This window comes from Pan troglodytes, chromosome 3 (genome assembly GCF_028858775.2).
Source record: "Pan troglodytes isolate AG18354 chromosome 3, NHGRI_mPanTro3-v2.0_pri, whole genome shotgun sequence".
NCBI lineage: Eukaryota > Metazoa > Chordata > Mammalia > Primates > Hominidae > Pan > Pan troglodytes.
The window spans coordinates 121966128-121979086 of record NC_072401.2 but is presented as its reverse complement, the minus strand read 5'-3'; the positions used below and the strand labels follow the sequence as shown (position 1 = coordinate 121979086).

Genomic DNA, 12959 nt, shown 5'->3' with positions numbered 1-12959 from the left:
TATTGATTCTTCCTATCCGTGAGCATGGAACGTTCTTCCATTTGTTTGTGTCCTCTTTTATTTCACTGAGCAGTGGTTTGTGCTTCTCCTTGAAGAGGTCCTTCACATCCCTTGTAAGCTGGATTCCTAGGTATTTTATTCTCTTTGAAGCATTTGTGAATGGGAGTTCACTCATGATTTGGCTCTCTGTTTGTCTGTTATTGGTGTATAAGAATGCTTGTGATTTTTGCACATTGATTTTGTATCCTGAGACTGCTGAAGTTGCTTATTAGCTTAAGGAGATTTTGGACTGTGACGATGGGGTTTTCTAGATATACACTCATCTCATCTGCAAACGGACAATTTGACTTCCTCTTTTCCTAATTGAATACCCTTTATTTTTTTCTCCTGCCTGATTGCTCTGGCCAGAATTTCCAACGCTACGTTGAATAGGAGTGGTGAGAGAGGGCATCCCTGTCTTATGCCAATTTACAAAGGGAATGCTTCCAGTTTTTGCCCACTCAGTATGATATTGGCTGTGTGTTTATCATAAGTAGCTCTTATTATTTTGAGATATGTCCCATCAGTACCTAATTTATTGAGAGTTTTTAGCATGAAGGGCTATTGAATTTTGTCAAAGGCCTTTTCTGCATCTATTGAGATAATCATGCGGTTTTTGTCTTTGATTCTGTTTATATACTGGATTACATTTTTTGATTTGTGTATGTTGAACCAGACTTGCATCCCAGGAATGAAGCCCACTTGATCATGGTGGATAAGCTTTTTGATGTGCTGCTGGATTTGATTTGCCAGTATTTTATCGAGGATTTTTGCATCGATGTTCTTCAGGGATATTGGTCCAAAATTCTCTTTTTTTATTCTGTCTCTGCCAGGCTTTCTTATCAGGATGATGCTGGCCTCACAAAATGAGTTAGGGAGGATTCCCTCTTTTTCTATTGATTGGAATAGTTTCAGAAGAAATGGTAGCAGCTCCTCCTTGTACCTCTGGTAGAATTCGGCTGTGAATCCATCTGGTCCTGGACTTTTTTTGGTTGGTAGGCTATTAATTATTGCCTCAGTTTCAGAGCCTGTTATTGGTCTATTCAGGGATTCACCTTTTTCCTGCTTTAGTCTTGGGAGGGTGTATGTGTCGAGGAATGTATCCATTTCTTCTAGATTTTCTAGTTTATTTGCGTAGAGGCGTTGGTAGTATTCTCTGATGGTAGTTTGTATTTCTGTGGGATTGGTGGTGATATCCCCTTTATCATTTTGTATTGCATCTGTTTGATTCTTCTCTCTTTTCTTCTTTATTAGTCTTGCTAGCGGTCTATCAATTTTGTTGATCTTCTCAAAAAACCAGCTCCTGGATTCATTGATTTTTTGAAGGGTTTTTTGTGTCTCTGTTTCCTCCAGTTCTGCTCTGGTCTTAGTTATTTCTTGCCTTCTGCTACCTTTTGAATGTGTTTGCTCTTGCTTCTCTAGTTCTTTTAATTGTGAAGTTAGGGTGTCAATTTTAGATCTTTCCTGCTTTCTCTCGTGGGCATTTAATGCTATAAATGTCCCTCTACACACTGCTTTAAATGTGTCCCAGAGATTCTGGTATGTTGTGTCTTTGTTCTCATTGGTTTCAAAGAACATCTTTATTTCTGCCTTCATTTTGTTATGTACCCAGTAATCATTCAGGAGCAGGTTGTTCAGTTTCCATGTAGTTGAGCGGTTTTGAGTGAGTTTCTTAATGCTGAGTTCTAGTTTGATTGCACTGTGATCTGATAGATAGTTTGTTATAATTTCTGTTCTTTTACGTTTGCTGAGGAGTGCTTTACTTCCAACTATGTGGTCAATTTTGGAATAAGTGCAATGTGGTGCTGAGAAGAATGTATGTTCTGTTGATTTGGGGTGGAGAGTTCTGTAGATGTCTATTACGTCCGCTTGGTGCAAAGCTGAGTTCAATTCCTGGATATCCTTTTTAACTTTCTGTCTCATTGATCTGTCTAATGTTGTCAGTTGGGTGTTAAAGTCTCCAATTATTATTGTGTGGGAGTCTAAATCTCTTTGTAGGTCTCTAAGAACTTGCTTTATGAAACTGGGTGCTCCTGTATTGGGTGCATATATATTTAGGATAGTTAGCTCTTCTTGTTGAATTGATCCCTTTATCGTTATGTAATGGCTTTCTTTTTCTCTCTTGATCTTTGTTGGTTTAAAGTCTGTTTTATCAGAGACTAGGATTGCAACCCTGCCTTTTTGTTTTCCATTTGCTTGGTAGATCTTCCTCCATCCCTTTATTTTGAGCCTATTTGTGACTCTGCACGTGAGATGGGTCTCCTGAATACTGCACACTGATGGGTGTTGACTCTTTATCCAATTTGCCAGTCTGTGTCTTTTAATTGGAGCATTTAGCCCATTTACATTTAAGGTTAATATTGTTATGTGTGAATTTGATCCTATCATTATGATGTTAGCTTGCTATTTTGCTCGTTAGTTGATGCAGTTTCTTCCTAGCATCGATGGTCTTTACAATTTGGCATGTTATTGCAGTGGCTGGTACTGGTTGTTCCTTTCCATGTTCAGTGCTTCCTTCAGGAGCTCTTGTAGGGCAGGCCTGGTGGTGACAAAATCTCAGCATTTTCTTGTCTGTAAAGGATTTTATTTCTCCTTCACTTATGAAGCTTCGTTTGGCTGGATATGAAATTCTGGGTTGAAAATTCTTTTCTTTAAAATGTTGGATATTGGCCCTCACTCTCTTCTGGCTTGTGCAGTTTCTGCCAAGAGATCCACTGTTAGTCTGATGGGCTTTCCTTTCTGGGTAACCCGACCTTTCTCTCTGGCTGCCCTTAACATTTTTTCCTTCATTTCAACTTTGGTGAATCTTACAATTATGTGTCTTGGAGTTGCTCTTCTTGAGGAGTATCTTTGTGGTGTGTCTGTATTTCCTGAATTTGAATGTTGGCCTGCCTTGCTAGGTTGGGTAAGTTCTCCTGGATAATATCCTGCAGAGTGTTTTCCATCTTGGTCCCATTCTCCCTGTCACTTTCAGGTACAACAATCAGATGTAGATTTTGTCTTTTCATGTAGTCCCATATTTCTTGGAGGCTTCGTTCGTTTCTTTTTATTCTTTTTTCTCTAAACTTTCCTTCTCGCTTCATTTCATCCATTTGATCTTCAATCACTAATACCCTTTCTTCCAGCTGATCAAATCAGCTACCGAAGCTTGTGCATTTGTCATGTAGTTCTTGTGCCATGGTTTTCTGCTCCATCAGGTCATTTAAGGACTTCTCTACACTGCTTATTCTAGTTAGCCATTCGTCTAATCTTTTTTCAAGGTTTTTAGCTTCTCTGCGATGGGTTTGAACTTCTTCCTTTAGCTCGGAGAAGTTTGATCATCTGAAGCCTTCTTCTCTCAACTCGTCAAAGTCATTCTCCATCCAGCTTTGTTCTGTTGCTGGCAAGGAGCTGCGTTCCTTTGGAGGGGGAGAGGCGCTCTGATTTTTAGAATTTTCAGCTTTTCTGCTCTGCTTTTTTCCCCATCTTTGTGGTTTTATCTACCTTTGGTCTTTGATGATGGTGACGTACAGATGGGGTTTTGGTGTGGATGTCCTTTCTGTCTGTTAGTTTTCCTTCTAACAGTCAGGACCCTCAACTGCAGGTCTGTTGGAGTTTGCTGGAGGTCCACTCCAGACCCTCTTTGCCTGGGTATCAGCAGCAGAGGCTGCAGAACAGCGTATATTGCTGAACAGCAAATGTTGCTGCCTGATCGTTCCTCTGGAAGTTTCGTCTCAGAGGGGTACCTGGCCATGTGGGGTGTCAGTCTGCCCCTATTGGCGGATGCCTCCCAGTTAGGCTACTTGGGAGTCAGGCACCCACTGTCCTGCACCCACTGTACGACAAGCCTCAGTGAGATGAACCCGGTACCTCAGTTGGAAATGCAGAAATCACCCATCTTCTGCGTCGCTCACACTGGGAGCTGTGGACTGGAGCTGTTCCTATTCAGCGATCTTGGAACTGCCCTCTTTATTAAGCATTTTAAGGAATTTTGAACATGGCTTTAGCTTGAATTTTTCACTATAAATGAGATAGTCAATGCACAAATGCTTAAATATATAGTCGATGTTCCCTTTATAGTTGTGGGAATATCAGTTCAATTCAACCTTGAAAAATGTTTCATGTTGAAGCCATGAGAATTAAGAAGTGAACAATATTTCACTTAAAAATGAAACAAATGAACAATGTTTCATTTAACGATTTCCATTTTATATGTGGATGAATAATTTTTATAATTTTATATATCAATAGAAATTAAACATTAAAAATGATAACAAAAGTTTTCATTTACGTATAACTCAGAAGGTATGACATCTCTTTAGAGTATCTTGTTTGTCATTATAAAATTATATAGTATATATTACAGAAACATAGAGTTTAAGAATATAAATCTGCTCTTACTATCTTTATATAAACATTACAAATCATATCATTGGTCCTCAAACATAGGTGTTTAACTTAAGCCGCTGTGGAAGTCTTTGATGATTGAAGAGGCTGCCTTTAACATGCCTCAGGCTGGAAGTTTTTCTTGTCTGCTCTGGAGCACTAGCATTCCAAACACTTGTGCAGGCAGTCATACAGATCCCACATGCTTTCTAAAGGAACTCTTTGGATTCTAGGTATCCCCTCATAGATGCCATTGCATCTAAGCAGGGGAGATAAGTCAGACTCTTGTGGAATGACATATTTTGGCTTCTGCCTTGTTTCTCTACTTTTTCCCTGCTTTACATAACTGAATTTAATGACTCACCAAGAGTCAGACCTGACAGAAGCAGAGGCTGGTTGGCAGCCTTCAAACTGCCACGTGCTTGGGCATTGAATTAAGCCGTGGGCTGCAGGCCTGGGATCTGTCAGCCTTGCCCCTGCATCTGTTTCCCTGCCTTGAAGCCTTCTATGGCCATTTAGATCAAGAGAACCATTTATCAGGGGCCAGCCGAGTCCTCCACTCATTACTCATGTGCTGTACCAGTTCAGGGACTTTTGCCTAGATCTTTCACTCTGCACTGTTATTCCTAGTTATTCTGCAGGGACACTGTCTTGGCTTCTTGCACAAGGGCGTTTACTTCTCTGGGGTTTAGTATTGTGAGCTGGACCTTTAATGAGATTGAAACAAAAACATGACTTCACCACAACCATTTTTGAATATTCAACAACATTGTGTGATGCTGTTGTTCATTGGGATGATCAACATTTCTAATATAATATGATATGTAATACATTTCTTTTAGAATTGAATACATTGTTTCTGAAAACCTAGACTTTTACTTTTCATACCACCTATCCAGTTTCTCTGTGTTAGTGTCTGGGAGGGAAATAACTAATTTAATATTCAGTTTTAATATTTATATTAGCCAATTGTTTACTGAAGTTATATCCCCCCTTATTGTATTTTTTAAATACATTTTATTCTGTATATTTAAGTTATACAACATAATGTGATGAGATACACATATAGTTAAAATGATTATTTTAGTGAAATAAATTAATGCATCCATTATCTCACATAGTTACCCATTTTTCCTCCTGTGGCAAGGGCAACTATAATCTACTCACTTAGCAAAAATCCAGAATATAATACGCTATTATCAATTGTAATCTTCGTGTTATACATTAGATCTTTAGAGTTATTCATCCTGCATACCTGCTACTTTGGATCCTTTGACTAGATTTCCTCATTTTAAAAATTGTGATCCTCCTGTCATGTGAGACTTTTTTTTTTTTTTTTTTGAGACCGAGTCTCACTCTGTCACCCGTGCTGAAATGCAATAGTATGAACACAGCTCACTGAAGCCTCGACTTCCCAGGTTCAAACAATCATCCTGCTTCAGCCTCCTGTGTAGCTGGGACCACAGACGTATGTCATCACACCTGGCTAATTTTTTAAATTTTTTGTAGGGACGAGGTCTCACTTTGTTGTCCAGGCTGATCTCGAACTCCTGGGCTCAAGCAATCCTCTTGCCTTGGCCTCCCAAAGTGCTGGGATTACAAATGTGAGCCACTGCATCTGGCTCATGTGAAACTTCTATTGTGAACTAAATGCTTTTCAGAATCCTGTAACTTCTGATCTTTTACTGTAATTAATGTTGCACTCTCTACTATGTACATTCAAGTTTAAAATATTGTTGGCTACTGTAAAGGGAATATTATTAACTGCATGCTACATATTTCCAAGTCTAAATTTGTGCATAACAGAAGAGTTACTATATATTAGGTATAATTTTTTACAGAGTATAAATTTAATATGTACTAAATAGGACAGCTGTATTACATTTTTAAGGACTATGAGTATTATGTCTCAAAAGATATTTTTTACTACATAACTTATGTCCACTGCATTTTCAGTGTATATAGGTTAGTGTGAACAAATTAGGGCTGAATTGTAATATATAGTTTGGGTATTGCAGTGGCAGCTGTTCACATGTTTACACTTTTGCTTGAGAGCTGTGTAATTTACTAGGCTTTGACAGTTGATTTAACTGTCTATTTAACCTTTTTCAGATTCATGAGATATTTGATTGTCAAGAATGTATGAAGAAATTTATTTCAGCTAATCAGCTAAAACGTCATATGATCACCCACTCAGGTAAACTATATACTTTTTTTGTTTATAGTGATATCATTACAAAAGAATTACATTGTCACTTTTTATAAACTCTAAGAGTGGTAATCAGGGGCCTTAGCTATGAATTCTGCTTTGGACCTTTAGTAGTCATGTGGTTCTGAACAAGTTATTTAATTCTTTAGTCCTCAGTGTATTTACAGAGCAAAGGTGCTTAGAGTAAATGATATTGAAGATCTTCAGAATCACCATGTAATTTGTCACTTACTCCTCCTTGAGCCTCAGTTTCTTTATTCTTCATTTGTGAAATGGGATACTGGTGCCTACCTTTCAAATTAGCTGCAAAGATTAAATGAGATCATTTAGGTACTGTGCTAGCATAGTGTCTGACATTTAGTAGATATTCAAAAATTATAATTCTTGCATTTTTAGATACTTTTATATTCTAGCTAAGTTACTAATAAATGTTAGTAAGAAATCTATAAATACATTTTGAGTATGTAAGTTTTTAAAGCGGTAGTTTCATTTAAGCAAGTCTTATGAATAGCTCTGTTTTACTAATGCAGATTAAAAAAATAAGCTCTGAAAATAATTTTTACTTTATGGAGTCTCTAGAGTTTAAGATATCTGTAATTTGAGGCGATTGAAGTCAGAATGTTTTTGAATATGCAAGTTGTTGATACATATGAATATTTTAGTAAATTAAAATCAGATCAAAACCTGTTATCTTTTAGGTATGCTTTATTTGATACATATTATATATTTTTTATTTAGGTGTCAATGTTATATGGATATTGCATAAATACGAATTTTACATACCAATGTAAATATCTGGTTCCCGCCGAGCATTGGAAGCTCTGCCTCCATGAGGCCTTTGTGGCCCTGGGGGAAGGCAGCTCTGTTCTTTTTCTCCATCCCTGTCAGGTCACTTTCTGTATTTGGGGCCCTGACCCTGATTTAAACTGTCACATATCAGCATGGTTTTCATCTGGAAATAGGAGTCCTTCCTTGAATGTAAAGCTTTTCTTTATATCTAAGCTACTTTAAAAATTCAAAATACGTCTGTAAGAGAACAAGCTCATATTTCATTTAGGAGTAGACACATTTATGTGTCTATTATGTGGATGGTAGATGTTTTTTAGTTGTTTGACCATCCTTTAGTTTTCTTACCGTAAGAAGTAATATAAGGTAAGGGTGTTTTCTCTTTTATCCTTTACCTTTATATAGATATGAGATTGTCTCCACTCATTTTTTTTAATAGAAAAACGACCCTATAATTGCGAGATTTGTAATAAGTCTTTCAAGAGGCTCGATCAAGTGGGTGCTCACAAAGTAATACACAGCGAAGACAAACCTTACAAATGCAAACTTTGTGGAAAGGGATTTGCCCACAGAAATGTTTACAAGAATCATAAGAAGGTAAAAGCTTATTAATATTATTATTTTTTTTATGAATTTGCTGCTGTGATTTTCAATTTTTATTTTTGATAAAGCTTTTGTACATCTGGGGCCTACTGTATATAATGCAACAACTAGAGAAGATCACTCACCTGGGCCATAACCCCTCACAGCCTCCTTCCTGTCTTCCATTCTCTTTTGAAACTGTCCTTATAAGCAGAGTGCCTAGTTTTTCTTAACACCGCTATTAGATTAATTTTATGGGGTTTACTAATTGTGGAGTCTTTATTCTCTTCCTTCTTTCCATAAACTTTGATGTTTTTATTTACATTAGCTTTTTGAAATTCTCTTCATCCTTGGGATCCTTGTAGTATGCTCTGCTAGGTCTTCTGCCAATTTCTCTGAACATTTTTGACTTCCTTTCCCCTCAGGAGGTTATTCTGGATCCTTTGCCTGTGAACCTCTTCTGTGTTCTCTCTCCTTAAGAAATGTCAACTACATCCATGACTTCTGCTATCAACACCATACTGATGAATTCCAAATGATTTATTTTCTTTAATCCCAAGTTTCAGACTCACATTTATAACTGGGCATCTTTTCGACATAATGAATTCAGCATGCCCCAGAATGGTTTTTTCATTCTCTTTGCCCAAGATAGCTTCTCTTTTGGAGTTTCCTCTTTCTCTTAATGACAAAAGCATGTAATTATCCTAGTCTCTTTATTCAGTATTGGTCCCTTTATAAAATTAGAAGCCAAATATAAAGACTCTACCCTTTACATTATCTCATCACTTTCACAGTCATCCCTTCCTTTACCATTCCAACATCCTGATTATTTCTCCCCTGGATTCCTTTAATACTCATCTAATTAGTCTTATCACTTCCTGCTGCAATCCATCCTACAAGGCAAATCATCCCAAAGCATCACTCTGGTATATTACTCTCATACTCTAATATTAAAAGTAGATTGCCAGTGTCTACATATGTAATAGTATATACACCTTCACCTGTCATTCAGAGTTCTCTACATCATGACCTCAGCCTACTTCTCCAGCTTTTTATCCTTTTATCTGCATTAACCATACCTAAAACAACTAAATATTTGCCTGCCTTCTGTGTGACCTCTCTACCTTCTTCTTTCTCTTTAAGTTATTAATATAGTGTCCTAGTTTCTTCTGTTGATTTTGGTTTGCATTTCTTATACTTTACCTTTGCTCAAGTTCTTGTTTCAGAATGTATCATGTAGATAATACATCATGCTTGAATTGAATTCAGGAAATTGGTCCAAAGATATTCAACATCTTAGAAATGCATGTAAAAACATTTTCATGAGATACAAAATACTTGCTTATTGATTTTAGTTGATGTATTATAGCATGCTGTTAAATAACATGTATATGATCTTTTAAAAATAATTTTTCAGTTATTTTACTCCATGGGGATTATAATTATTATAATATTTATGGGATACTTCCAAAGACTTCATTTTATCTCTTTTGAAATCATTTAAAAATTATGATACCAATTTCAACTTTAGTCCAAAAAGAGAAAGAAAAAGGCAGATTTACCAAAGAATAAACAGTGTTGATTATAGTGTCTTAAATCGTCTCTGCCTAATTTCTTCCTTACCATCTTTATGTTTACCTCAAGCATTGTACATTCGGGGCAGGACTGCGTTCATTACTGCTGCTTTGGAATTACATGACTGTAAAAAATTATCTGGCTAGTTCCTGTTTAGTCTCTGGAACCCTCTTACTCCTTTCTTTGATGAAACTGATCTATCCGCATTTATGAGTTTTTCACAGTTTGGCTCATGTTGTATGCCATATGGGAATTTGGCACAGGATCTTTGCACCATCTCTCATACTTTAAGCCATAAATCATATAAAAGTAATTATGATGTCTTGGGAAGCATAGAAACAATGATGCTTGTAATTTCCAAACTGGAAAGCAACATTCAATCCTTCTGCACTAGACAAATGTATTTCTTACTGTGTTATGATCCTAGCATATATTTGGCATTGTTACATGAAAATACCTGAAATATTCTCCAAGAATGATGTAAAAACAGAATCTTTTTACATCACAATCATTAATGGCTAGTTGAGAAACATAGAAGTAAGGATATGCCACAGAAATCAGAAAAAAACATTAAGAGTCAGTGTGATCTTTATCTTTTAGTATGCGCAAGGGTTTTTACTTTTAATTAATTATTCTTTTGTTTTTTGAGAATATAATATATACATTTTTATTATACTTATTTGAGTTATTTTGGGTTGGTTCTTAACATTTAGACTTGCTTGAAAAATAGAATATTATTTTTCATTGTGATTATGATAGCATATACAGAAATTATTTTTATTTTTTGAAATAGAGTCTCACTCTGTCACTCAGGCTGGAGTGCAGTGGCGCAATCTTGGCTCACTGTAATCTCTGCCTCCCAGGTTCAAGTGATTCTTGTGTCTCAGCCTTCCAAGTAGCTGGGACTACAGGCATGTGCCACCATGCCTGGCTAATTTTTGTATTTTTAATAGAGACAGGGTTTCACCCTATTGGCCAGGCTGGTCTAGAACTCCTGACCTCAAGCAATCTGCCTGCCTCGGCCTCCCAAAGTGCTGGGATTACAGGTGAGAGACACGGTGCCTGGCCAGCATATAGAGAAATTTTAAAGGGGTGTTTTTTTTTTTTGAAAATTTAGTTACTCATTTATTTCATCATCTTGCCAGTTATATGGGTTCAATAGGTTACTTTTTCTTCTTCATTTTTTCTGACAATCATTTGATCTGAATTACAGTTGTATTTTAGGATCTAGCTAAAAAATCTCATTTATCTCAATTCAAATATACTTTGATTCTTTAAATCACAATTGAACCAGTGTTTCAGAGCCAGAGGAGACAGAAACCGTTCAATTACTCTTCACCCTCCATTGTGTTCCCTGTCATATATAATGCAAAGCAAAATTTGGGTAAGTTGTACAGCGCTTCCCTCCTCCTGCTGTAGGATACATGTTTAGATGTACTGAACCATCTTGGATCCTAGAGCTGGCACCACTTACTTGCTGATGGAAGTGAGTATGGAGGGGTTTTGCCCTCATGAATTTACAAACAAGCTCCTAGGGGACAGGTGTGTGCCTATTCAAAAAAAGAATCTTTTTTCCTGACCCTTTACTTAGCCTTCCAGGGATGAAACTTTAGAGGCTTATGAGGAAATCTAGTCACAACTTCTCCTGGAATAATTCCATTGGGCCTTAATGTCTCGTCTTTTTCAAATTCTGGGCCATGACTGCTGTGTAGGTCTTGAAATCAATTTACTGAGTGATGACTGGCCATTAAAAAATAGAATAGAAGGCTGGGTGTGGTGGCTCATGCCTGTAATCCCAGCACTTTGGGAGGACGAGGTGGGTGGATCCGCTGAGGTCCGGAGTTCAAGACCAGCCTGGCCAACATGGCAAAATGCCATCTCTACTAAAAATACAAAAAAATTAGCCGGGTGTTGTGGTGCACGCCTGTAGTCCCAGCTACTCAGGAGGCTGAGGCAGGAGAATCACTTGAACCCAGGAGGTGGAGGTTGCAGTGAGCCAAGATTGTGCTACTGCACTCCAGCCTGAGTGACAGAGCGAAACTCCGTCTTAAAAAAAAAAAAAGTAGAATAGAAAATATAGAGTAAAGGGTCATTCAATAAGATAATACATGTGTTTGTGTGTATTTGTATGTGTGTGTGTGTGTGTGTGTGTGTGTGTGTGTGTTAGATTTTGGAGTCAGAATTATTTATTTGGTCATAGCCAAACAATTTAAAAGGCAATACAGTTCACTCTTTGCCTGGTATAAATTTTATTAGACCTTAAAGACAGTAACAAGTTTCTAAAAATATCATGGATTAGAATCTAAAACCAAAACATATGGTGTAAGTTTAACATAGTAAAAAAAAAAGTTCTTGAAAATTTCCTGGAAAGATGTCATCTTGGAGACTGAGTGATGTTCACTCAACAGTTAGAGCACAGCCACTCTTTCCTTTAGCTTTTGCATCAGATTACTCTTCAGTGATGCTGCAGGAGAGGTAGTACCCATTCATTTAAGATGTTGCTATATTGTACAAAATCACCTATCTTTGTATGCTAGAAGCACATTCACAATGAGCTGCGCACATTATGAGGGACATGCAGGATTTGAATCTGACAGAAGGAACCACAGATACAGGTCATTATCTAAATACTTAGCTAATGGCAAATTGCTTGCCTTATTTTAATTGTTCTTTCTCTTAAGTGGATGATGAGATAGCAATGTACAATTTCAAACAATATTTTTTACTTATTTTTTTATTTATTGAAGCATAATGACAAGTGAAATTTGTGTATGTTTATGGTGTACAATGTAATGTTTATATGTATACACACACACATTGTGAAATGATTACCACCTAATTAATGTATTCATTACTCACATGTTATCTTTTTTGTAGTGAAAATATCCAAAATCTACTCTGTTAATTTTAAGTGTTCTCACTACACAAAAAGGATAAGCATGTGAAATAATGGATATGTTAATTAGCTTGATTTAGCCATTTCACTAAACATCATGTCATACACCATATAGATACAATTTTTATTTGTCAATTAAAATAATTAAATACAATGAAGAAGATCTACTTTCTTAGCAATCTTCAAGTACACAATACATTATTACTAAATGTAGCCACAAGGCTATACTACAGTGGTCCCCAGCTTTCTTGATGCCAGGGACCAGTTTCGTGGAAGACAGTTTTTCCATGGACCAGTGTTGGGCAGGGGATGGTTTTGGGATGATTCAAGTGCATCATATTTATTATGCACTTTATTTCTATTATTATTACATTGTAAAATATAATGAAATAATTATACAACTCACCATAATGTAGAATCAGTGGGAGCCCTCAGCTTGTTTTCCTACAACTAGATGGTCCCATCTAGGGGTGATGAGAGACAGTGACAGATCATCAGGCATTAGAT

At 36.8% G+C, this 12959-nt stretch overlaps 1 protein-coding gene across 7 annotated transcripts in view; it reads left to right on the top strand.

Moving 5' to 3' along the window:
* The window catches only part of PRDM5 (PR/SET domain 5), a 236345-nt gene that overhangs the window by 122134 nt on the left and 101252 nt on the right, over positions 1-12959 (top strand). For all 7 annotated transcript variants that reach the window (XR_010156344.1, XM_009448212.4, XM_054683350.2 and 4 more), the window contains 2 exons: positions 6517-6601; positions 7839-7996. Coding sequence is in view for 6 of the 7 variants with exons in the window: in XM_009448212.4 (XP_009446487.1) it covers positions 6517-6601; positions 7839-7996 (243 nt within the window). In the remaining variant the exon portion in view is untranslated. The remainder of the gene's footprint in view (positions 1-6516; positions 6602-7838; positions 7997-12959) is intronic.